Below are 27,237 nucleotides of genomic sequence, written 5' to 3' on the forward strand. Positions count from 1 at the left end.
GATGACTATCTTGTAACATTGCTCCTATTTAGGCCTACCTTATGAGTAATTGAATTTAATTTTTATGAAATTAATTATTTTACGGTGTCTCTTTTGTTTGAGTCAGAATAAACATATGAATAAAGCAGTATTAAGAGCACCACTTAGAGCGGAACACAAGAAAAGGGACCACATGGCCCATCCAGCCTGCTTTGCCATTCAATACAATGATGGCTGATCATGGGTTACAACTCCACTTTCCTGTCCACTCCCCATATCCTTTGATTGCTGGAGAGACCAAAACGTTTATCTATCCAAGCTTTAAATGTATTCAATGATGGAGCATCCACAACCCTCTGGAGTAGAGAATTCCAAAGGTTCGCAACCCTTTCAATGAAGTAATTTCTCTTCCTCACAGTCCGAAATGATTGGCCCTTTATCCTGAGACTGTGCCCCTGTGTTTTACGTTCTCTGACTAGAGGAAACAGTCTCTTGGTGGCCACTGTATCAAGCCCCTTCGAAATCTTTTATGTTTCAATGAGATTGCTTCTCATTTTTTCAAGTTCCAGAGAATATAGGCCCAGTTTACCAAGCCTCTCATCATAGGCCAACCCCTCATCCCAGGGACCAACCTTTGCTGTGCCGCCTCCATTGCAAGTATATCCTTTCTTAAATGTGGAGAACAAAACTGCACACAGTACTCCACAAGTGCTCTCATCAATTGTAGCAGGATTTCTTTATTCCTGTACTCCAATCCCCTTGCATTATAAAAACAAAAAGCTACTGCGGATGCTGGAAATCCAAAACAAAAACAGAATTACCTGGAAAAACTCAGCAGGTCTGGCAGCATCGGTGGAGAAGAAAAGAGTTGAAGGGTCATGTTGGACTCGAAATGTCAACTCTTATCTTCTCCACTGATGCTGCCAGACCTGCTGAGTTTTTCCAGGTAATTCTGTTTTTGTTCTTCCCTTGCATTATAGTTCATCATGCCATTTTCCTTCCTAATTGCTTGCTGTACTTGCATGTTAATAATCTGCGTTCTTTATACGAGCACACCCAACATCAACATTTATAATTTCTCACCTTAATTATTTCTATTTCTATCCTTATCACCAAAGGGAATAACATCACACTTCCTAACGTTATTCTCAATCTGCCATCTTGTTGCCCACTCACTTAACCTGTCTATATCTCTTTGCAGCCTTTCCGTGTCCTTCCCACATCTTACCTTTCCAACTTCATCAGCAAACTCAGATGGATTACTCTCTGTCTCTTCATCTAAGTCATTAACATAGATGTTAAATAACTGAGGTCCCAGCAATGATCCTTATGGCACTACTCCATTCCCTCCCTGGCAACTTGAAAATGCTTCGTTTATGCCCACTCTGCTTCCTGTCCCTTAATGTGTGACACCTTGTCAAATGCCTTTTGGAAATCCAGGTACATCTACTAGTTCCCCTTTACTTCCCCTACTGGTTACATCCTCAAAAACTCTGAATACATTTGTCACACAGGATATCCCTTTAGTAAAACCACGTTGACTTGTTCAAATCATATAAAGCGTTTCCAAGTGCATTGTTAAGGCTTCCATAATAATAGGTTCCAGAATTTTCCTAATGACCAATGCTAGGCCAACTAACCTTGTAGTTCACTGTTTTCTCTCTCCCTCCTTTCTTGAAGAATGGTGTAACAATGGTCAACTTCCAATCTAATGGGACTGTTCCTGAATCTAAGGAACTTTGGAAAATCATAGCTAGTCCATGTTGTAGCCAGATTTGCAGCTTTCCTGGAACAGCCTAGCTAGGGGCACAGCTAGTTCTGGAGCACAAGTCTTCAGTATTATTGACGGAATATTGTCAGGGACCATAGACTTTGCATTATCCAGTGCTTTCGGCTGTTTCTTCATGTCACATGGAATGTTTTGAATTGGCTGTAGATTCACATCTGTGATTCTGGGCACCTCAGGAGTGGGCTAAGATGGATCACTCACTTGTTACTTCTGGCTGAAGATGTCTTTTGCACTGATGTACTGGGCTTCCCCACTGCCATCATTGAGGAAGGGGGTAGTGTGGAGCCTCCTCCTCCAGTTAGTTGCTTATGCTGCTTACGCTGTTTGGCATGCATGTAGTCCTGTGTTTTAGCTTCACCAGGTTGACCTCTCATTTTTGGGTATGCCTGGTGCTGCTCTTGGCATGCCTTCCTGCACTCTCCAATGAACCAGGTTTGATCCCCTGGTTTGATGGTAATGATACGGTGGGAGATATACTGGGCCATGAGGTTACAAATTGTGGTTGAGTACAATTCTGCTGCTGCTGATGGTCCACAGCGCCTCATGGATGCCTAGTTTGAGTTGCTAAATCTGTTTGAATCTATCCCATTTAGCACAGTGGTAGTGCCACACAACATGATGGAGAGTATCCTCAATGTGAAGATTGATTTGATCAGAATGTTGAAAGATCATTCAGTGGTCCTGAACTGGCTGCAGCCTTTTTAATACCCACAACATATCTGTTTAATTGTTTTCCTCAACAGAGCCAAACCCTATTACGAACCTACAAGTAGTACAGATTGACACAACCAGCATAACCCTGAGTTGGACAAGACCAGACCAGTATAAAGTTGAATATCAGTATAGGGTGCTGACAGACGGAAGCCCAGCACCCATAGGTAGTAGTGGAAATCAAACCGTAAGAAATGAAAATGTTTCCGTGACGGAACTGACACCTGGAACCAACTACACATTTTCTATTATCACTCTGGCAGAGGATGGCACTGAAGCAGATCCAGTTGTTGTAGCCAATTATACAGGTAACCCACTATTGGACATGAGAATTAAATTATCTGCATGAAATTGTTAATTTATTTTGTGAAATAGGTTTTCATACTCATCCCCAGGTCACATTATAATACAGATGGTGCTGCTGTTAAGCCACACACTATCAGGATCCCAGGTTCAATCCCTGGCGTGTGATAAGTTAGTTGATTTCATCCAAAACAGTGTATGGAAGTGTTAACACTTCACCTTGGTGTTTTTGCAGGAGAAAGGAGAAACCAGAAGAAATTTCTGCTTTTGACTGCTCTCCAGTGACCTCTGCTGTAGATTTTGTGTAGACAGCTGATGAGGGTAGTCAGGTTTGCCTACAGTCAAACTGTGAATGTTCACATAATGGGAAGGTTAATGATGAACGGACAATGGAGTAATTGAGAGCTTCTGCTATCTTTAGAACCATATCCCAAAATGAATTATTGGCATCAAAACGGGGTTTAGGGAAATCCATACTAGTGACTTTGAAAGAGGCTATGATTTTGCCCCCACAACTGCCCAACGACTTTCTTTCCTCGTATGAGGCACTTCATAAAGATTTAATGCAAGGAGAGAAATACAAATGCAGAAATGATGGAGAGTTTGATCAATGGCCCAGGTATAATACAGATCACATCATTGACAAAGGCTTAGAACTAGGTCACTGTAACTTTCAACAATCAGTGCCTAACTTTTAAAAAAAACTTTTGGGATCAGAATGGGGTGAAGTACATGGAAGGTCCCAGAATGTTGAGAGGTTAATCTCAGTTAGGCACTTGTGGAAATGCTTGGTGATTGTCAGTCACGTTAGCAAGTGTCCAAAAGCGAAGAAGGGAAAATGGTAGAGACAGTCGCACATACCACTGTTGTGTACCCCAAGCATCAACCAGGACTTGTAATCTGGAAGCAGGACACATGTGGTCACCTGGGGAGGCCTGAAATGGGGAGAGAAAATAACTCTAAATTGCATCCAGTCATGGAGGTCACCATTTAGAGGTGAACTTTGTTTGTTAAATATGAATGCATATAATTGGAATTCCTTCCCTTACAATTGTGGAAAAAAATACCATTTTGAAGAGACTGATAGGATTGGTACTGTGCACTAGACCCTACCTCATGTGTTCCATGTATCCTGAAGGTCAACAGCAGCAAAATCTACATAAAGCTCAAAATCTCTTTATTTAGCTGCACTATAGCTCCTGTTGTGCCTTCGACCACCACACACAACTGACCCTAAATGGCTTCAATTGTCTCTAATTTACAATCTCACTGAGTCATGAGAAGACTGGAAGGGAAATGGGGATATTGGTGCATTGGAGGGCATACTTGTGATTAGGCTGGTCAAATTGTTGGGATGGATAAGAGGGCCATTTACTCTGCATTTAACCCATGCTATCTTTGTCTTGGGAATGGAGCAGTGAAGATGGGAGCTCTGTTTAGCAGTTAGTGTCTCCGTTCTGGTACAGTATAATTTAAGCGTAGACACTTGGTAACTGAAATAGGAAAGATCCCATTCCCCAGTGTTAATTTTTTATTGTATAATTTAAGGATAAATGTCTACAGGTAGGGGGAGCTCATTAGAATAATGAAAGAAAAACTTGAAAGATAAATATTTTTCCAAGCATCCCTCGTGCATGTTGAAATGCACGTTGTGAAGTTCCACTTCGTTGGCTCCTAAAATAGTTGGGTAGGAAAATCACAGGCTCAGGATGTGCCATTTTCTGATATATATCATGAGTATCAAAGTTGAAAATCCCCAAATGTTTTCTTTCTGTTATCCTGGCAAGTTATTGGGAGCTTGCTTAGATCTCAAAAATTTGAACAGTTGGGATTTTCTCATGCAAAATAACCTATAGGTTAGTGGGTAGTGGGCAGATTTGAGCTTACATGATAAGAGGAGATGAACAAACAAGAGCAAAACAGCTCTTTCTCATTTCTATACCCAGAACCTAATGATATTGTCATTGGTGAGATGGAACCAGAATACCCATCATCATGTCATCATCATGCCATGTCCCATGGTCATGCGCTAATATTATTTTATTTCTAAATAGAACCTGTGAAAATACCAAGCGAAAACATCTCTCTGAGCAATGAGAACACAACTGATTCACTGACCGTTTCCTGGATCCATCCACCAGGAGGTGTTGAGAGCTTCACCATTGACATTGAAGATTTTCAAAATCCAACAGCGTTCACGAACAGCACCACTGTATCATCATCAACAAATACAGTACGGTTCAGCAGCCTGCGCCCTGGAAGATTGTATCGCGTAAAGGTGACAACAATAAGTGGGCCCCATCACATAACTTCAGATCCTGTGACACAGGCCACAAGTAAGTACAGAGCATATTATAATTGTTATATATTAGTATCAACATTTTTTTTCCAAATTTATGAGGAATCAAACTGCAACTGACCTAGTTTCCTCAGAATTTAACTATATTCTTTCACATCTAATCCAGTCTTTACCCACCTAGATTCACAATTTTTCTGATTCCCTCTGCCACTTTGACAAAATTTCATTCTCCTCCCCCAAAAGTCACCTCTTGGACGTTGACCAGAAATTCTGCTTTCTTAAACTGTGACCTAACTGCTGCCCTCCAATTGGCTGAACATTTGTTCATCCTGAACTACTTCTCTTCTAACTATACTTCCTTCATTCAGATGAAAGATGGTACTATGGGAGCATGAATGTGCCTCAGATTTGCTTTTTTATAGGATATGTGGGACAATTCTTCTAATTCGATAAATGCTCCGTCCTGGATTTCAGCCTCTGTAGTGGTGTTAATTGTGCTGTGTTGTTTCCTCCAACTGTTCTATCCTTGGTTCTTTATTGTGCAACTGGAGCAGATGCATCATCTGCCCATTCACTTTTATTACTCTATTATCCAAGCTCCTAAATAGTATAAAAGCAAAAAACTGCGGATGCTGGAAATCCAAAACAAAAAGAAAAATACCTGGAAAAACTCAGCAGGTCTGGCAGCATCTGTGGAGAGGAGCACAGTTAACGTTTCGAGTCCGAATGACCCTTCAACAGAACTGTCAACCATTATTGTAAGACTTCTCTGTCACTTTATTGACAAATTTGGTGCTGGTCTCATATTCTAATACCAGTCCTAAGTCTTGGCCAGCTCAAGTAATGCTTCAAATAAGCATTTCCAAGTCAAAGAACATCAAGTTGAGAAATATCTGAAAACCTTTTAGAAACCTGTATGCATTGGTACAGGTGGAATAATATTTTTGTATCTTTTTCCCCATTCAGTTCCCAGCATTCCTGGAAGAATAAATGTGACCGCCTTCAGCACCAATTCTATCTCATTAAACTGGGGACCACCTGCAGACATGGATTTTGGAAACTATACCTTCAATGTTACCTACAATGATGGTTCTGTTACTGAGTCTATGACGGCAAATATAAACTCCACCACAATTTCAAATCTTACTTCTGGAACTAATTATACCATTTCTGTGGCCACCGTTGGACTTGGACAATTGCAGAGTGCCTTTGTGTCGAAATTTCAGTTCACCAGTAAGTGTAACGAGGAGTGTGATAATTGGTATTGACAAATAGGGCTGGGTTTTCAGTTGTCTGTAGAGGCAGGATCCGTATGAGTGTGCTTTGAAAGTAGCGTTTCCTGATGCCATGTCAGTCTATGGACCCCTCAGAAACGTGCTGGAATTTTCAAAGTGAAGGAAGAGTCGGGGGAGTTGCCAACCTACATGCCTCCAATTATCTCCCTGTTAAGCTCCTGGAAGAGCTTGTTTATGGGCTGGACAGGGCTCGGAAAAGGTTTTCAAAGCTGAGAAGAGGAATAGCGAACAGGCTAGGACCTGGTCATGCAGAGCCATATGTATTGTTGCTTCTGTTTTTAAAGTTTTAAAAAGAAAGGGAAGTTCCCACTGGGGTGCTCAATCACTCACCCAAATTTGCCATCACTTGAGCAGAGCAGTTCAAGAATATGATTGACCATTTGGACACTTGTATGCACTATGAGGTTGCTGGCCCTCTGCTTTCCTCCCGCTCCACTGTGCAAAGCAACAGTAAGGCCAGTCTTGCTGCCACTGCCTTTCAGATTTGCCCTCCAGAGCCAGTTTCTAACTCCAGGCAGTGCCCGGCACCACTGATGAGGCGGCGAACTTGCCTCTGGCCCTGTTAGCACCTTTGTATGTAAAAGATAGTGTTGAGTCAGCGGCACAGGCTTAGGGTCATGACCCAGAGGTGATCGTGGTGTTCGGTTCCCAACCCGAATTGAAAATCAAGCGCAGAGAGACGTAAAAAGCAGGAGCACTTTGCCATGTATATAATCGCCTTTGTAAGAAAACAGGGAGGAATTTTCTCAATGGGAAAGCTTTTGAGCATTCAAGTAAATGTGTTTCGAAGCTGGTGAAAAATCAAAACTCTCCTCTTCATTTTATGGGCCTTGACTTCCGAGCTCCCCAGTTTCAGCCTTTGGGGAACACCCCAAAGATGTGCCGGGGAGTCCACATCAGATGTTCCCACTTAAGATTTAAGTGGCAATTGCCTAGAAGTGCAAACTTCCCCTGGGCAATTGCCCTGCACTGGAAACCATCCGAAAATGAAGTTTAAATCTCAAACTTGAGATGGTTCTAACAGGGTTACACCAATAGTTACTGCTTCTAACTTCTGAGTAACTATTGTACAAACCCAGACCGACCCCCATGGGACTCCCCTACACCAACAACCCCCGCCACCCCCATCCTTTGGCAGGCCCAACACCCTTCCCCCACCAGCCTGACCTGGCCCGCACTGCCCCCCCAATCCCTCCACCGCCCCGACAACCTTACCCGAGATCCGACACCACCCCCCCCCACCCCGAGCCCCCCACCCCTTGCAAGCCTGACCCTTCCCTCTCGTCCTCCACAACTGCAGCCCTGACGCACTCCCCCTGAGGCCAGGTCCAACCCCCCCGTCCCACCCTGATCTCTTACACACCCACCCACCAAATCCTTTGTACTTAACTAGACACTTACCCTCTCCCTGGCCTGTCAAGGACACTTAAATTTCAATGGACTTTTAAACTTATCTGGTTTATGGTAAAAAAATGGATGTGGTCTTCGTTTTGACTCTCCTGGAGTTCGACGCTGGGCCTTGAGGACATGCTGCATTGCTTGGATCTTGCCCAGCCTAAGTCTGAATGTCGAGGGAGATAAGAATGAAAAATTTGACATAAGTAATTGGGCATAGAGGGGCAATCCGACGCTGAATGCCATTCCGAGGAAGTTCAGGCCCAATAACTTGTTAAACCAAAAGTGGGTGCTGTGACCAATTTGAGAATGCCCTTGTAAATCATTCCATTTTTGATCAATGTTCAGATCACTGTCTTGTAACAATGCTCCTACATGGGCTTGGCTAATGAGCAATTGGGTTTAATTTTTATGAAATTAATTATTTGATTATGTCTCTTTCCGTTGAGTCAGAATAAACGTGATGACAGCAGTATTAAGAGCACCACCTGAGAGAGGAACACAAGACACAAGAAAAGGGAGCAGCAGTGGACCACATGGCCCATCCAGCCTGTTTTGCCATTCAATACAATGAGAGCTGATAATGGGTTTCAACTCCACTGTCCTGTCCACTCATATCCCTTGATTCCTGGAGAGACCAAAAATCTGTCAATCCCAGTCTTAAATGTGTTCAGTGATGGAGCATCCACAACAGTCTCTCAGCATCCATCCTATCAAGCCCCTTCGGAATTTTTTATGTTTCAATGAGATTGCTTCTCATTCTTTCAAATTCCAGAGAATATAGACCCTATTTACTAAGCCTCTCATCATAGGCCAACACCTCATCCTAGGGACCAACCATTGCTGTACCGCCTCCACTGCAAGTATATCCTTTCTTAAATGTGGAGAACAAAACTGCACACAGTACTCCAAATGTGGTTTCATCAATTGTAGCAGGACTTCTTTATTCCTGTACTCCAAACCCCTTGCAATAAAGATCATCATACCATTTGCCTTCCTAATTGCTTGCTGTACTTGCATGCTAATTTTCTGCGTTCCTTGTACAAGCACACCCAAGTGCCTTTTAACATCAACACTTATAATTGCTCACTTTAAATATTCTGCTTCTCTATTCTTATCACCAAAGGAAATAACTTCACACTCCCCAACGTTATGCTCCACGACCATCTTGTTGCCCACTCACTTAACCTGTCTACATCTTTTTGCAGCCTTTCTGTGCCCTTCGAAAAGCTTACCTTTCCACCTTCATCAGCAAACTCAGATGGATTACACTCTGTCTCTTCATCTGAGTCATTAATATAGATGTTAAACAGCAATGATCCTTATGGCACTATCCCATTCACCACCTGGCAACTTGAAAATGCTTCATTTATGCCACTCAGCTTCCTGTCCATTAACCAACCCTTTATCCATGCTAATATATTACCCCCAACTCCATGAGCCCTTAACTTGCCTATTAACCTTTCATGTGGCACCTTGTCAAATGCCTTTTGGAAATCCAGACACATCTACTGGCTTCCCTTTATCTCCCCTACTGTTTATATCCTCAAAAAACTCTTAATAAATTTGTCAAACAGGATGTCCCTTTAGTAAAACCACATTGACTTTGTTCAAATCATACAAAGCATTTCCAAGTGCATTGTTCCATAATAATAGATTCCGGCATTTTCCCAATGACCGATGCTAGACTAACCAAGATAAAAGCAAAATACTCCGGATGCTGGAAATCTGAAACAAAAACAAAAATTGCTGGAAAAGTTCAGCAGGTCTGACAACATCGGTGGAGAGAAAGACAGAGTTAACATTTTGCGTCCATATGACTCTTCTTCAGAACTAAAGAGAAGTAAAAATGTGGTGAAATATATACTGTTTAAGGGGGTTGGGACAGGTGAAGCTGGATAGAAGGCCAGTGATAGGTGGAGGCAAAGGAGAGACTGCAAAAGATGTCATAAGCAGAAAGTCGAAGAGGCGTTGATGGTGGTGATACTGGCTAAAGGAGGTGCTAATGGTGACATTAAGAGTAGAAAGCAGGATGAGCAAGTGGCAGATGGCCCTGGTTGGGGGAGGGGATGGTGTGGGAAAAACAATTGAAATAGGCTAAAAGGTGAGGATAAAACAATGAATGGGAATATATTTTTTAAATAATAATAAAAATAGGTGGGAAAAAATATATATATATAAAAATAAAAAATAAATATTTGAAAAAGGGGATCAAAAAGGGGTGAGGATGGAGGAGAGAGTTCATGATCTGAAGTTATTGAACTCAATGTTGAGTCCAGAAAGCTGGAAAGTGCCTAGTCGGAAGATGAGGTGCTGTTCCTCCAGTTTGCGTTGAGCTTCACTGGGACATTGCAGCAAGCCAAGGACGGACATGTGGGCATGAGAGCAGGGTGGTGTGTTGAAATGGCAAGCGACAGGAAGGTCTGGGTCATGCTTGCGGACAGACTGAAGGCGTTCCGCAAAGCGGTCACCCAGTCTGCGTTTGGCCTGTCCAATGTAGAGGAGACCACATTGGGAGCAGCGAATGCAGTAGCCCAAATTGAGGGAAGTGCAAGTGAAATGCTGCTTCACTTGAAAGGAGTGTTTGGGGACTTGGATGGTGAGGAGGGGGGAAGTAAAGGAGCAGGTGTTGCACCTTCTGCGATTGCATGGGAAGGTGCCGTGGGCGGAGGTTAAGGCGTTGGGGGTGATGGAGGAGTGGGCCAGGGCGTCCCTGAGGGAACAGTCTCTATGGAATGCCAACAAGGGGGGGCGAAGGCAAGATGTGTCTGGTGGTGACATCATGCTGGAGCTGGCGGAGGATGATCCTTTGAATGTGGAGGCCAGTGGGGAGAAAAGTAAGGACAAGGGAAAGACCCTAACTTGGTTCTGGGAGGGAGAGGAAGGTGTGAGGGCAGAGGTGCCTCCGTCGCATTTGTTCCGACGATGCTTCTTTCCAAAACAATGCTTCTGACATGTCTTCCTTCTTCCTTAATCGAGGTTTCCCACCCACAGTGATTGACAGGGCTCTCAACTGTATCAGACCCATTTCCCGTGCCTCTACTTTACCTCCACCTATCACTGGCCTTCTATCCAGCTTCAGTGTCCCACCCCCCATTCCCCCCCACTTAAACAATATATATTTCACCAAATTTTTATATCTCTTTAGTTCTGAAATGGAACACTGACTCAAAACGTTAACTCTGTCTTTCTTTCCACAGGTGCTGTCAGACCTGCTAAGTTTTTCCAGCAAATTTTGTTTTTGTTGCTAGACTAAGTAACCATGTAGTTCACTGTTTTCTCTCTCCCTCCTTTCTTGAAAAATGGTGTAACATATGCCAACTTCCAATCTGATGGGACTGTTCCTGAACTAAGGAATTTTGGAAAGTCATAGCTATTACATATTGTAGGCAGAATTGCAGCTTTCCTGGAACAGCCTAGCTAGGGGCACAGCTAGTTCTGGAGCACAAGTCTTCAGTATTATTGACGGAATATTGTCAGGGACCATAGACTTTGCATTATCCAGTGCTTTCGGCTGCTTCTTCATGCCACATGGAATGTTTTGAATTGGCTGTAGATTCACATCTGTGATTCTGGACACCTCAGGAGTGGGCTAAGATGGATCACTCACTTGTTACTTCTGGCTGAAGATGTCTTTTGCACTGATGTACTGGGCTTCCCCACTGCCATCATTGAGGAAGGGGGTAGTGTAGAGCCTCCTCCTCCAGTTAGTTGCTTATGCTGCTTACGCTGTTTGGCATGCATGTAGTCCTGTGTTTTAGCTTCACCAGGTTGACCTCTCATTTTTGGGTATGCCTGGTGCTGCTCTTGGCATGCCTTCCTGCACTCTCCAATGAACCAGGTTTGATCTCCTGGTTTGATGGCAATGATACGGTGGGAGATATACTGGGCCATGAGGTTACAAATTGTGGTTGAGTACAATTCTGCTGCTGCTGATGGTCCACAGCGCCTCATGGATGCCTAGTTTGAGTTGCTAAATCTGTTTGAATCTATCCCATTTAGCACAGTGGTAGTGCCACACAACATGATGGAGAGTATCCTCAATGTGAAGATTGATTTGATCAGAATGTTGAAAGATCATTCAGTGGTCCTGAACTGGCTGCAGCCTTTTTAATACCCACAACATATCTGTTTAATTGTTTTCCTCAACAGAGCCAAACCCTATTACGAACCTACAAGTAGTACAGATTGACACAACCAGCATAACCCTGAGTTGGACAAGACCAGACCAGTATAAAGTTGAATATCAGTATAGGGTGCTGACAGATGGAAGCCCAGCACCCATAGGTAGTAGTGGAAATCAAACCGTAAGAAATGAAAATGTTTCCGTGACGGAACTGACACCTGGAACCAACTACGCATTTTCGATTATCACTCTGGCAGAGGATGGCACTGAAGCAGATCCAGTTGCTGTAGCCAATTATACAGGTAACCCACTATTGGGCATGAGAATTAAATTATCTGCATGAAATTGTTAATTTATTTTGTGAAATAGGTTTTCATACTCATCCCCAGGTCATATTATAATACAGATGGTGCTGCTATTAAGCCACACACTATCAGGATCCCAGGTTCAATCCCTGGCGTGTGATAAGTTAGTTGATTTCATCCAGAACAGTGTATGGAAGTGTTAACACTTCACCTTGGTGTTTTTGCAGGAGAAAGGAGAAACCAGAAGAAATTTCTGCTTTTGACTGCTCTCCAGTGACCTCTGCTGTAGATTTTGTGTAGACAGCTGATGAGGGTAGTCAGGTTTGCCTACAGTCAAACTGTGAATGTTCACATAATGGGAAGGTTAATGATGAACGGACAATGGAGTAATTGAGAGCTTCTGCTATCTTTAGAACCATATCCCAAAATGAATTATTGGCATCAAAACGGGGTTTAGGGAAATCCATACTAGTGACTTTGAAAGAGGCTATGATTTTGCCCCCACAACTGCCCAACGACTTTCTTTCCTCGTATGAGGCACTTCATAAAGATTTAATGCAAGGAGAGAAATACAAATGCAGAAATGATGGAGAGTTTGATCAATGGCCCAGGTATAATACAGATCACATCATTGACAAAGGCTTAGAACTAGGTCACTGTAACTTTCAACAATGAGTGCCTAACTTTAAAAAAAACTTTTGGGATCAGAATGGGGTGAAGTACATGGAAGGTCCCAAAATGTTGAGAGGTTAATCTCAGTTAGGCATTTGTGGAAATGCTTGGTGATTGTCAGTCAAGTTAGCAAGTGTCCAAAAGCGAAGAAGGGAAAATGGTAGAGACAGTCGCACATACCACTGTTGTGTACCCCAAGCATCAATCAGGACTTGTAATCTGGAAGCAGGACACATGTGGTCACCGGGGGAGGCCTGAAATGCGGAGAGAAAACAACTCTAAATTGCATCCAGTCATGGAGGTCACCATTTAGAGGTGAACTTTGTTTGTTAAATATGAATGCATATAATTGGAATTCCTTCCCTTACAATTGTGGAAAAAAATACCATTTTGAAGAGACTGATAGGATTGGTACTGTACACTAGACCCTACCTCATGTGTTCCATGTATCCTGAAGGTCAACAGCAGCAAAATCTACATAAAGCTCAAAATCTCTTTATTTAGCTGCACTATAGCTCCTGTTGTGCCTTCGACCACCACACACAACTGACCCTAAATGGCTTCAATTGTCTCTAATTTACAATCTCACTGAGTCATGAGAAGACTGGAAGGGAAATGGGGATATTGGTGCATTGGAGGGCATACTTGTGATTAGGCTGGTCAAATTGTTGGGATGGATAAGAGGGCCATTTACTCTGCATTTAGCCCATGTTATCTTTGTCTTGGGAATGGAGCAGTGAAGATGGGAGCTCTGTTTAGCAGTTAGTGTCTCCGTTCTGGTACAGTATAATTTAAGCGTAGACACTTGGTAACTGAAATAGGAAAGATCCCATTCCCCAGTGTTAATTTTTTATTGTATAATTTAAGGATAAATGTCTACAGGTAGGGGGAGCTTATTAGAATAATGAAAGAAAAACTTGAAAGATAAATATTTCTCCAAGCATCTCTTGTGCATGTTGAAATGCACGTTGTGAAGTTCCACTTCGTTGGCTCCTAAAATAGTTGGGTAGGAAAATCACAGGCTCAGGATGTGCCATTTTCTGATATATATCATGAGTATCAAAGTTGAAAATCCCCAAATGTTTTCTTTCTGGCATGTTATTGGGAGATTGCTTAGATCTCAAAAATTTGAACAGTTGGGATTTTCTCATGCAAAATAACCTATAGGTTAGTGGGTAGTGGGCAGATTTGAGCTTACATGATAAGAGGAGATGAACAAACAAGAGCAAAACAGCTCTTTCTCATTTCTATACCCAGAACCTAATGATATTGTCATTGATGAGATGGAACCAGAATACCCATCATCATGTCATCATCATGCCATGTCCCATGGTCATGCGCTAATATTATTTTATTTCTAAATAGAACCTGTGAAAATACCAAACGAAAACATCTCTCTGAGCAATGAGAACACAACTGATTCACTGACCGTTTCCTGGATCCATCCACCAGGAGGTGTTGAGAGCTTCACCATTGACATTGAAGATTTTCAAAATCCAACAGCGTTCACGAACAGCACCACTGTATCATCATCAACAAATACAGTACAGTTCAGCAGCCTGCGCCCTGGAAGATTGTATCGCGTAAAGGTGACAACAATAAGTGGGCCCCATCACATAACTTCAGATCCTGTGACACAGGCCACAAGTAAGTACAGAGCATATTATAATTGTTGTATATTAGTATCAAAATTTTCTTTCCAAATTTATGAGGAATCAAACTGCAACTGACCTAGTTTCCTCAGGACTTAACTATATTCTTTCTCACCTAATCCAGTCTTTACCCACCTAGATTCACAATTTTTCTGATTCCCTCTGCCACTTTGACAAAATTTCATTCTCCTCCCCCAAAAGTCACCTCTTGGACGTTGACCAGAAATTCTGCTTTCTTAAACTGTGACCTAACTGCTGCCCTCCAATTGGCTGAACATTTGTTCATCCTGAACTACTTCTCTTCTAACTATACTTCCTTCATTCAGATAAAAGGTGGTACTATGGGAGCATGAATGTGCCTCAGATTTGCTTTTTTATAGGATATGTGGGACAATTCTTCTAATTCGATGAATGCTCCGTGCTGGATTTCAGCCTCTGTAGTGGTGTTAATTGTGCTGTGTTGTTTCCTCCAACTGTTCTATCCTTGGTTCTTTATTGTGCAACTGGAGCAGATACGACATCTGCCCATTCACTTTTATTACTCTATTATCCAAGCTCCTAAATAATATAAAAGCAAAAAAACTGCGGATGCTGGAAATCCAAAACAAAAAGAAAAATACCTGGAAAAACTCAGCAGGTCTGGCAGCATCTGTGGAGAGGAACACAGTTAACGTTTCGAGTCCGAATGACCCTTCAACAGAACAGTGTTTCCTATGTATGATGCATCCTCCTTTCACACTTGGGAGATCAGATGCAGTTTAGGAGACTGCTTAGGCAAACAAGATTCATGAGTATGACCCTGGCCTCCCTGTATTTCGCCATATTAACTCTTCCTTTCTCACTGTGATCTTTCCATTTTTTGACCCCCTTAAGCTGTTTCAGTGTGGCTCAATGCAAGATATAGGATTAGTATCTTGCCCTGGTCTCAGTGATATGAAAAATAACTTCAGCAACTTCAAATTTTAGTTATGTTCCTTTTTTTTGAGCTGACATTACACAGTGGGAGCACAAATTTCACCCCAATAGTGCCATCTTTAGCTGAATTACTGAAGCCTAGCATCCTTCTGCTGGGCACACTGCACCACCAGCCTCTTCCACTGTGCTCCATAAGGACCCCCCATGTGGGCATCCCAGTCATGTACTGGGAGCCTGAGAAAGATCACTACCTCAGCCCTACCAGCTGCTGTGACACCAGAATACTTAATTTGGGCCAGGCAGGTCCAGACAACATATTTGTGCGTCAGTCTACAAAGAACAAGCACTGCGCTGCAAGATGGGCCCTGCCATAGTGTTTTTTAAAGGGCCAGGCAGGTCAACTCGACCAGCAAGTCAGGTTTTTTAGAATAGTTTATGCTTAGGCTGAGTTTGTGGAAACACAATGGAGTGTTTTTGAAGTTGGGTTTTGAGAGCTGGTGTTTAACAGTCAGTGAGGACGGAGGAATTCCTGCCCGAGGTATGACAGTTGTGGTTGCAGTACAGCTTGGTCTCAACATGACCAATAAATGGATCAAAGGATGCAGAAATGGGAAACTCTGCATAGAGGAAGGAGGAAGAGGGACAGCTAGAGGTTGAGGAGGAACAGCTGGAGGAGGAGGCATTCTAAACTTCTTTTAACAAGATGGGCTGTGAAAGAGCAGAATATTAAACCCTGATTTGATTTTTGCTTCTAGACCAACATAAACCCACCATTCCCTACTGGTACATCCATCTGAAATACTCATTACAGTGTTCCCTTGGCCATCATCCAACAATAAAAGCCAGCAATAAAAGCCTTCACCTTTCGTATAACACTTTTATCCAACAGCATATTCAACTATATAAGCAAAAGTGAGCTATTCACCCTTGTCCAATCCCTCAGTGTCTTTCATGCACAAAATAAACTTCGCACAAAGTATTTAAGGTATGCACAATGCCATTGTCTAAGATGGAAGCTGGGATTATGAGATTGAGTAACGGTGCTTCCTCATCACTGATGTGGGGCTACCCTTATTATTTTTCCTGGCTGTGTTGAAGCTGCCTAAGTGGCAGTTTCAGGGTATTGAAAGCATAAAAATAGAACGGGAGGGTAAGGAAGGAACATAGGGATGAAAGCAGGTGGTCCATGTTCACACCAATAGCAATTGGGTGAGGATGAGGAGGGAGTTGAGAGGGGGCATGAGGCAGCAAATTACTGTCATCCTGGATGGCCTCAGCAGTGCAAGCTACCATGGGCTCTGTTGTTGCTGGATTCATGATTCTAAGTATCATCTCCTCAAGGAGTCTCAGGATGGAGTCGTGCCAGCCCCCGAGCACTGCTGACCACTTCTTTCAGTCTTCCTTCTGTTATGTGCAACCTTATCCTGCAAAAAAGAGGGCAGGATGTCAGTGCTTATGTTGCACTCTTGTCTGCTTTGAATAACTGGAGGTATGTGGAGGTAGTGAGAGTTAAGGGTGAGGCTGGAATCTTTGGAAGATGTGTTGCGTTGAAATGGAGTATGTGAATGTTAGATGCGAGTCCTGAGTACTGGTAAGTGCTAATAAGTGAATGATGAGGCTATGGTGCACTGAGCAGTGAGAGAGGTTGGTGGTGTAGTGAGTAGGAGATATCATTTGAGAATGCATTTACTGACCTTGACCACATGTGTGAGGTCATTAAACTTCTTGCAACACTGCTACCAGGCCCCTGGGACTACACTACTGGCATTCATCTCCCTTGCCACATGCTCCCATTCACGTTGGAGGCTCCCCCAGGCCCCCTGCAAAACATGGGGCGGAATCATCCCAGATTTGCACTAAGTGAGGTAGCGGGTAGGTAAAACAATGTTCTGGCAGCAATAGTGGGTTTTCATGCCATATCATCCCAAATCCGCCGCATTAGTTATGCGTTCCTGGGAAACATGCCGTTTCAATGGCGGGCAGCCTTTTATTTGCCTGCCACACCATCACCTCGCTGCTTCATCGTACAGGTGCCATATTTAAAGTCCAGCCACGTGCACACATTTCAGTGCTTCCAGGCCATGACTACTATGGGGAAGATGTCCACGAAAGGCAAAAAGACTGCAGACCCCAGGTTTAGTGACGTGTCGCTGGAACGCCTTTTGGACACTGTGGAGGCTTGCCGCAATGTCCTCTATCCCACTCTGGCCACAGGATGGGCAGCGGTGTAATCAACCAGGCTTAGGAGGCAGTGGCATGGCACTGTTGATCAACGCCAATGCTGCACAGAAGAGGTTGGCCATCCAAAGCAGATAGAGGATGAATGATCTCATCAGTGCAGCCAGGGCATGGCAACCATCTCATCACTCTAAACTCACACACACAAGCCCATCACACATTCACTGTCATCTCACTCACTGACAGCTCAAGGGACATCACCACCCATTCTCTCACACATACCCTCACATGTCCATCTGGCCTCATCTCCACTGGAAACTGCCTCCTGTTCCCTCACCATCTTGAGGCACCTTGCTTAGATCAATATGTGCCCCCACACACCTTGGGATACTCTCCTTCCCCAGTACAGCTCTCGTCCTGCAGTCTCTTTCTTTGCCTGAGGCCACTTCTCCCCCTTCCCCAAGCAAGCCCTAGCCCTGCAGCCATTGAAAAGCCTCCCACACACAACTGATCTAGTAGGTAGAGACCTGCCCGTGAGCCCCCCCTAAAAGTGATGTGGTGCTGTCTGTGAAGTCTGGCGTTGATGACTGTGAATGCTGACTGAAGCAAGGTAGGCAAACAAACCTTGAAGTCCTGAGCAAAGTGCAGCGCACCAGTTTCACGTCGTTTATGTGCTGTTATGAAACACATCAGCGTGTTTTCCCGCCCACACGGGCGGATGATCCGGAGGAAGAGGGACGATTCTGGCGGGCACGCCTAAAAATGAAATTCCAATGTATTATAATGACGTTCCCAACAACCGCTGGCAGAGAACGCGGCCTGCCATCAGCGGGCTGAGCGGACAATCGCGAACTGGTTTCATGCTGTTGTGAAACCTATCGTGCCATATTGTCTGCTCACGCCACCGAACAAGCCCGATGCTGGCGAGCATGGAAAATACCAGCCATGGCCTCACTTCCAGTCTCCGCTTAGGTCACTACTACCTTCATCATGGCATCACTGAGACTTGGAGCCCTCTCACTTGAGTGGTGTGCCATTTTTCTGACCTTTAATGTTTCTGATCTTCAGTGTTCCAAGATCACTTGCTGTCAGCCTTCAGTTCAGTCGCACGCCTTCCCTTTGAGAAGCAGTCTGCCTTTAAGAGCTGGAAGCTTGCAGGAACACATGCTAACCTTACACTCTGTTAGCCCCCACCATCATTTTGCCATCAGCCAGCCAGCAATATGGGAGATACACTGGCTTACAGTACAATTATGGTAATGAGGTGCCAACGTGCAATTTACATACTGGGCTTCTTCAGCACAGCCAGCACAGGCAGATCACAACTCTCCATCCTTGCACCTAAATGAAAACCAGTGTAAGCCAAGTTTGGAATCTCTAGTCATTTGGAGGTTCAGGGACCAGGTTAATGGCTACAGCTGTAGACATTTTCGTCTACCAGTAATTTTGTTGGTCTTTTGCTGGGGTGTTGACTTTATTTTCTCTCTTCAGGACAGGTCGACCTCAATGTTTGTCCAGCATTTTCTATTTTCCTTCCAGGCCCCTTGTCTTCCCATACTTTCAATATTTATAGTTATTGCACATTCTTCTAGTATCTTTTCATTGACCTTTTATGAAAAGTAACAGGTTCTTGATTTTCAGTTAAGCAATTTTAGGCCATTTAGTACATGAACTTTCTCTTGATGTTTGGAGTGTTTATTCTGTCTTATCCTCTCATCTCCATTATGCAAGGCAGTTCCTTTATCTCTTGATTTTAAGTTGCATCCAAAATGTTAACTTTTCTGTTTACAAATGCTTACTGACCTACTCTATAGTTTGGATTTTCATCAATGAAATGGGTATCAGGAGTCGGGAAATTTTCCCAACCCCACAATCCCATTTCTGTCTGGAGGAGCCCGCCCAAGATATTCTCATATCAGGGAGGTGGGCATGGGCTGGAGATGGGCCAGCTGTGTCCAAAGGCAGTCCTCAGGATAGAATAGAGGTGGGTGATGGCGAGGCTGGCAGGTTAGAAGGCAATCCTCCCTGTGGGACACTGGCCCACTTGCATTCATAGCTGTTAGGCCATTTAGCCTTCACCCCTAACCCTCCACTCACTACCATGTCTCCTTATACTTCCCATGTCCCTGCCATGTCCACTCACCCAGAATGCAATAGGTCCACAACCAATAAGCCATATAATAACATTAGCAAGTTTTTGCAATGTTCATGAAATAAAAAAAGCCATTCAAAAATCCTTTTGAAAAAAATTGCCCCTCTTACCGTCTCATGAAACTGCCAATAAAACACTCAGTGAGAGCCCATTGAAGAAACCTTCAATGCATTTCGCAAGTCTTAATCTTGTCCAAATAAACACACAGATATTGAAAACCAATTTAAAAGAAAGAAGAAAGATTAAGTTCTGACAATGAAAAAAAAACTGTCAATAAAACAAAGCTTTACAACCATGTAAACAAACTCCTGCCAGGCGGAACCCATTAGTCATTCTTGTAGCTCAGCGAAGCATTCATAATGAAGCCATCTGGTAAGCAAACCAACAGAAGCATGCTGAACAGATGGCCAGGCATCTGTTTTGCCACATGGCCTCATTATGAATGCTTAGCTAAGCTCCGAGTACAGCTAATGGACTCAGCCCGACAAGCATTTGTTTATACAGTCAGTTAGAAGCGGACTGCTAGCTTTTTTTGATTGACAGCTTTATTACCTTGCAATAATTTGACCTTTCTTTAAAGTTGGTTTTCAATGCCTATTTGTTTATTTGGACAAGATTAAGAGCTGTGAAATAGATGAAAGGTTTCTTCATAGTGTGTGTGTTTGATTGGCAGTTTTATGGGTAAGTAAGAAGGAAAATTTTTTCGAAAGGAAAAGATGAATGCCTGATGGATTTTTTCGGGGGTTTCCAATGCCAGACTAGTATTCCCTTCATAGTTCACAACACCTCTGAGAAGACGTGAACTGCATCTCCTGCAAAAGCCAGCCCAACTCCATCAAAATTGTGGGAGGTCTGAAATGTCCATTGCTGCAATGACGTAGGCAAGGATGTGAGTGCTGTGTCTGGGTTTGCTACACGCACCTACATGCAAAAATGACCAGAGATGGTGATGGGGATGGGAATCAGGCCCCAGCCCCCAGCCCCTCCCCCCCCCACCCAAAAAAACTCTGTCACTTTTAAAGCCCTTCATCTCCATGTTGACACAAATGGAGGCATGAAAGTCCTTTTTATGTCCAACAACCTCTGTTTTTATTTTAATATCCCAGTTCTAGTATTCATTTTTGCCATTTTGGGATGTGTAGGGGGTCAAATATTGCCCTTACACTTCTGAACCTAATGCACAATGATGGACTGAACATCACCTCCACTGGCATTAGAAGTCCTTTCTAAAATGAGTTTGACAGATGCAATCCAGTTACTCAGCAATTAGTTAATGTGATGGATCATAGGTAACAGAACTTAGGAACTTGACAATCAAGATGTCAATTTAAAAATAATGCTTTCAAAACCTTTTACTGGCTCAGGACACATTCCAGCAGGATCCACTCCTAGAGCAGCTTCCTCTGACAGATGAGTCCTAGACCACCAAGTTGGTCACTATGATAGGTTTCCATTGTGATTGTTGATGAGTATCTGCAGTGTAAAATGTAGACTTGTATTATTTTTTAAATGCTAAAACGGAAGTTTCTTTGGGGATTATGACCACAGATGTGGCTATGTTTTTGCATCTTGGGACATATGGCAACCAATACTGCCCATTTGATAAGCATATTTAGGGTGCTGTAAGACCAAGACTGAGTCATTGCAGTTTCTAAAATGTGTGAATTCTATGTTTTTGTCATGCAAAAATGTTCCAGGATAAAAAAAATTATTTCTTCCACAGTTCCCTCACCACCTGGAGCCATATTGGTGACTAGCTTCACTAATTCCACCATTGAGTTTGGCTGGCCAAGGCCTGAAAATATGGATATTGGAACATACAACTTTACTGTTGCCTACAAGGTGGCAAAAAAAGCAAATGAAATAGTTCATTCTGTAGAAGATAACAAATCTATTATATTTGACCTTGACTCTGGAACCGAGTACATCATAACTGTTTTTACCACTATCCCTGAGAATTTGATCAGCAGTGTTGTGACAATATCTCTCTACACACGTAAGTGCCCTGTGCTGTTTTTCCTTCATAGAAGACTGGAATTTATGTTTGGCTATTTATCTAAATGAAAAATGTTCTCTTATGTTTGCCCTCCAACCTTCAGTAGAGTTCATCAGCTGAATTTAGTAGATCATTGAAATAGTGTGGCCTTATTGGGTGGAGGTAGATGAAAAAGTTAATTCCATCTACAATTACATCAATGTCAATTTCTTGTAATGAGCATAAACAGGTTCAATTCATGTTCCCTAGTCCTTGTCTCTGGATCGGTGGAGCTTTCCATAATTAGTAACTGGTAGTTCAACTTGAGTCTCCAATTATTGATGTTATTTCCTTCCAGAATTTCTCCCTAGGGAAGGAATGCAGTTGGGACCTTTTTTGATATCTGTCATGAATAATTGAGTTGAGTTGTGCCATGAATCTTCTTGACACGCTGAACATTAACTAATACAGTGCACATTGATGCTCCAGCAGACAGTGCCAGGTTGTAGCTTCATACCCAAAATGCCCCAGCATAAGGTGTTTCTGACTCTTCTGATGAAGAGTTACTCATTTTGGGAATGCTGTCATGGAAGAAACTAGCAAGCAAGACATCAAAGATAGCAATCTCCACTTCAGTTTTGTCACATGCGCTCTGAGTATAGAAATTGGAGGATGGAGAAGTTGAATGCATGACTAGAGAGATGGTGCAGGAGCGAGGGCTTTTAGATTCCTGATACATTGGAACCAGTCCGAGAGGAGATGGAATCTGTACGGCCAGACGAGCTGTGACTAATCAGAGCTGGGACCAATGTCCAGTGCTATTGGGGAAGGTTCAATTTGGCAGGAGAAACCAGGATGTAACATTAGAGAGGAAAAACAAGCTGCATAAGGAATTGGGAGAGACAGATAGCACTAGTGTAAAAAAAAATAGTAAGGTCACTTCATAGCACAGAATTTGAAAACTGCTGAAAAGAGAGAGCTGTTGCTTAAGCTTTTGTCTTGCACTCATCACGACAAACACGAGAAAGCCTAATTTCAAAGGATCGCAACAATTTATACTTTAGGAGAAAAGCGTGTTGATTGGTTGGCAAGTCAACTCTGGATGAGGCATTATTTTGGAAAAATGAATGGGAAACTATAGGCTCCCCAAGCTCCTGAGTAATTCAAAACATGTGCAAGGCTTGAACATATTCCTTTTGTTTGAAGAGAACAGGTCTCTGTGTAACTCTTTCGAGTTATCAACAGTCACAGATTGCAACTCTTTCAAGTACAATCACAGTAGTGCATGTTGCTTCTAGCAAGGTAAATGAGCCATGTTACGAGCTTAACTGATTATCTTAAATTGATGGTTAGTGTAGCTCTTAGTGTACTCAGGATTGTTCAATCACAGAATCACACCCAACAATAGATGTTTTCTTTAGGGTTTTGCAAGCTCAGGCTGGTTGAGTACGCTCTGTACTCTGCATATTACGAACAACCAAAGGAACATATGAGATAAAAGCAAAAAACTGTGGATGCTGGAAATCCAAAACAAAAATAAAAATAAAAATACCTGGAAAAACAGCAGGTCTGGCAGCATCTGCGGAGAGGAACACACATGATGCCACCACCAAACACATCTTCTCTTCACCCCCTCGGCGGCATTTCGCAGGGATCGTTCCCTCCGGTACACCCTGGTCCACTCCTCCATCACCCCCTACACCTCAACACCCTCCCACAGCACCTTCCCATGCAACCGCAGAAGGTGCAACACCTGCCCCCTTACTTCCCCTCTCCTCACCGTCCAACTGCCCAAACACTCCTTTCAAGTGAAGCAGCATTTCACTTGCACTTCCCTCAATTTAGTCTACTGCATTCACTGCTCCCAATGCGGTTTCCTCCGAGACCAAACGCAGACTGGGTGACCGCTTTGCAGAACACCTTCGGTCTGTCCGCAAACATGACCCAGACCTCCCTGTCGCTTGCCATTTCAACACTCCACCCTGCTCTCATGCCCACATGTCTGTCCTTGGCCTGCTGCATTGTTCCAGTGAAGCTCAACGCAAACTGGAGGAACAGCACCTCATCTTCCGACTAGGCACTTTATAGCCTCCCGGACTGAATATTGAGTTCAACAATTTTAGATCATGAACTCTCTCCTCCATCCCCACCCCCTTTCCGATCCCCCCCTCCTTTTTTTCCCAATAATTTATATAGATTTTTCTTTTCCCACCTATTTCCATTATTTTTAAATGTATTTCCATCCATTGTTTTATCTCCACCTTTTAGCCTATTTCGATTCCTTCACCCCACCCCCACTAGGGCTATCTGTACCTTGCTCATCCTGCTTTCTACCCTTAATTAGCACATTCCTTAGATAATATCACCACCTTCAACACCTCTTTGTCCTTTTGTCTATGACATCTTTTGGCTATCTCCACCTATCACTGGCCCTCTATCCAGCTCTACTTGTCCCACCCCCCCTGAAACCAGCTAATATTTCACCTCTCTTCTATTATTTCTTTGTTCTATTGAAGAGTCATACGGACTCGAAATGTTAACTGTGTTCCTCTCCGTAGATGCTGCCAGATCTTCTGAGTTTTTCCAGGTATTTTTATGTTTATTTTTGCAAAGGAACATGTGCTTTGATTCATTCAGCCAATTTTTGGGACGTACTGCCTTCGTAATTGGCATCACACTGCTACTGAAAGGCTTCAGCAACATGTCTCTCTTTTCAGCAATATTCAAATGTAAGGTATTAGGTTGGGTCAGAGGAAGAGGAAATGCAATAAGGTCTAAATTGGGTTTATTGTGCATGTTTGTGAACAGAGTGCGATAAATATGGGATGGGAGCTGCAGGCGCTGATAGCCACATTGAGGATATGATGTCATGTTGCGATGGAGACCTGGCTCAAAAAGGAGCAGGACTGAGTACTAAATATTAATGGAAATAAGGTGTCCTGGAAAGATCGATAAAGGAAGAGGCTGACAGTATTGATTAAGAAGAATTATAAAGTGCTACAGAGAGGGAATGTCCTAGAAGATCAAGGACAGGATCTATTTGGGTAGCGCTAAGAAACCATAGAGGTACCATTACACGACTGGATGTATTTTATAGGCCACCAACTGGCAGGAAAGAATTAGAGGAACAAATTTACAAGGAAATTACAGAGAGGTATAAAAACTATAAAGTAGTTATAATAGCAGACCTTAATTATCCTGACATAGACTGGAATAATATTAGCGTAAAGGGCAGAGAGGGGGAGGAGTTTCTAGAGCGTGTTCAGGAGAATTTTCTACAGCAGTATGTTTCCAGTCCAATGAGAAAGGAGGCTTTGCATCTGGTTCTGTGGTGAGACAAGCAGAGAGGTGTCAGTAGGGGAAAATTTAGGGGACATTGATCATTGCAACATAAGGTTTAGATCAGCTATAGAAAAGAATAAAAAGCAATCCACGGTAAAAATTAATTAGGAGAGGACCAATTGCAATGAACTGATTTGGACCAGACAAATAGGAATCAAAGATTGGCAGGCAAACTGTAATTGAGCACTTTGGAGATAATTTGGGTGCAGTCGAGGTGCATTCCCACAAGGGGGAAAGGTAAAGCAATTAATGTCAGCTCCCTGGATGACAAAACAGAGGGTAAGATAAGCAGAAAAGGATACATATAACAGATGTGATTTTGATAATACATGCAAAAACCAGGCTGGATACAGAAAATTCAAAGGGGAAACGGTAAAGGAAATAGGAGCAACAGAGAGAGAATGAGAAGAGACTGGCAGCCAACATAAAAGGGAATCCAGAAATCTTCCACAGACATATAAATATTAAGAGTGGGAAAAGGAGGAGTAGGGCTGATAAGGGTCCAAAAAGGGATCCATGCAGGGGCAGAGGGCATGCCTGAGGTACTAAATGAGTACTCTGCATCTGTCTTTACCGAGGATGAAGATGCTGCCAAGGTCATAGTGAAAGAGGAGGTAGTTGAGATACTGGGTACTTAAAATTGATGAAGAGGTGGTATTAGAAAGGCTGGCAGTACTTACAGTTGATAAGTCACCAGGATTGGATCAGATACATCCGAGGACACTGAAGGGAGTAAGCCCAATCAATAGTAGCATTGGCAGTGTCTAATAACAGTAGATTTCTTTCCATCAAGGAGTTGGTATTAAGTGGGGGAGGAAAATTAAGAAAGGGAGCAAAAAACACCAGATAACCTCTAACTTGCATTTTTGCCTCCAGGACCAAACCCCATCAGAAATCCCATTGTTGTAAGTAGCAACACGACCTCTATAAATCTGACATGGGACAAGCCGCTTGGGCACAAGGATGAGTACAAATACAGAGTGCAAACAGATGGGAATCCACCTTTCAATAACACAGTCAACACCGATTCTATTATTGTCAGTGGCTTGATGTCAGGAGTTAATTTCATATTCACTGTTATCACACTGGCAGCAAATGATGCTGAAGGAAGCCCTGTCAGCTTGAAACATTGCACTGGTAAGTGCTGAAGCTCCCAGTTACTTGTCAATATGTCTGTCCTAACTTTTGTATCATCAGCAGTCAAAGACAAGTAATTCTTCCAATTCTGCATAACTATTTACACATGTAACCACAGCATGCATTCACCCAAAAAATGTTCATTTATAGGGACATGAAACATGTAAGCAGATGGTAGCTCCATTGCATGAAAACAAGAGCAGGGAGGATCCAAGTTCATATCAATCACATGACTCACGTGAATTAAAATTACGTTGGTGCGCTGAAAGGAGAGTGACAGCAACACCTGTTTTAAAAGGAGGAAGTAGCTTGGATTCTTTTCTGTTTGTCAGCTGTTAGACCACCTTTGCACTAGACCCAAGAGACTGCCCCAGGTGCACTAATACTGGTTCAAGCACCTGAATACGGTATACTAATTAGAATCATAAAATGGTTACAGCACAGACGGAGGCCATTCAGTCCATCATGTCTATGCCCTGTAGGAGCAATTCACTAGTGCCACTCCCTCCCACTTGTTCACTGTTGCCCAGCACATTTTTCTTTTTCAGATAATGATCCAATTCATCTTTGAATGCTATGATTGAACCTGCCTCTATCACACTCTCAGGCAGGACATTCCAGATCCTAACCACTCACTGCATAAAAAAGTATTTCCTCATGTTGCAATTGCTTCTTTTGCCAATGAGCTGTGTTCCCTAGTTCTCAAGCCTTCCACCAATGGGAACAGTCTCTTCCTCTCGCGCTTTGTGCTAGCTGAGATCCAAACTGGGGCTCCAGTTCGAGAGGATAAGCAAAATTCATTTTAGCGTCAATGATATTTAAAAATAATTTTCTTTTGTAACATATATTTGAAGTTTACTGGAGTAACTTCTAATGTTATTACTTTACTTTGCTTTCTAACATGCAGCCCTCCATTAAATTAGGACCCATTGCTCATAGAAGTTGACCAGAGGCCATTCAGCCCAGCATTGTGGGTCACTCCTTCCCTAAAGAAATCAAAAATTAATCTCAC

At 43.0% G+C, this 27,237-nt stretch overlaps 1 protein-coding gene across 1 annotated transcript in view; it reads left to right on the forward strand.

Annotated features, from left to right (window-relative positions):
• The window catches only part of ptprja (protein tyrosine phosphatase receptor type Ja), a 196,500-nt gene that overhangs the window by 96,770 nt on the left and 72,493 nt on the right, over positions 1–27,237 (forward strand). The window contains exons 11-17 of the mRNA XM_078548955.1: positions 2,512–2,787; positions 4,837–5,118; positions 6,048–6,314; positions 11,924–12,199; positions 14,240–14,521; positions 21,495–21,767; positions 25,965–26,225. Coding sequence (XP_078405081.1) covers positions 2,512–2,787; positions 4,837–5,118; positions 6,048–6,314; positions 11,924–12,199; positions 14,240–14,521; positions 21,495–21,767; positions 25,965–26,225 — 1,917 coding nt within the window. The remainder of the gene's footprint in view (positions 1–2,511; positions 2,788–4,836; positions 5,119–6,047; positions 6,315–11,923; positions 12,200–14,239; positions 14,522–21,494; positions 21,768–25,964; positions 26,226–27,237) is intronic.

Source organism: Cetorhinus maximus, chromosome 9 (assembly GCF_964194155.1).
Source record: "Cetorhinus maximus chromosome 9, sCetMax3.hap1.1, whole genome shotgun sequence".
In the NCBI taxonomy this organism is placed as follows: domain Eukaryota; kingdom Metazoa; phylum Chordata; class Chondrichthyes; order Lamniformes; family Cetorhinidae; genus Cetorhinus; species Cetorhinus maximus.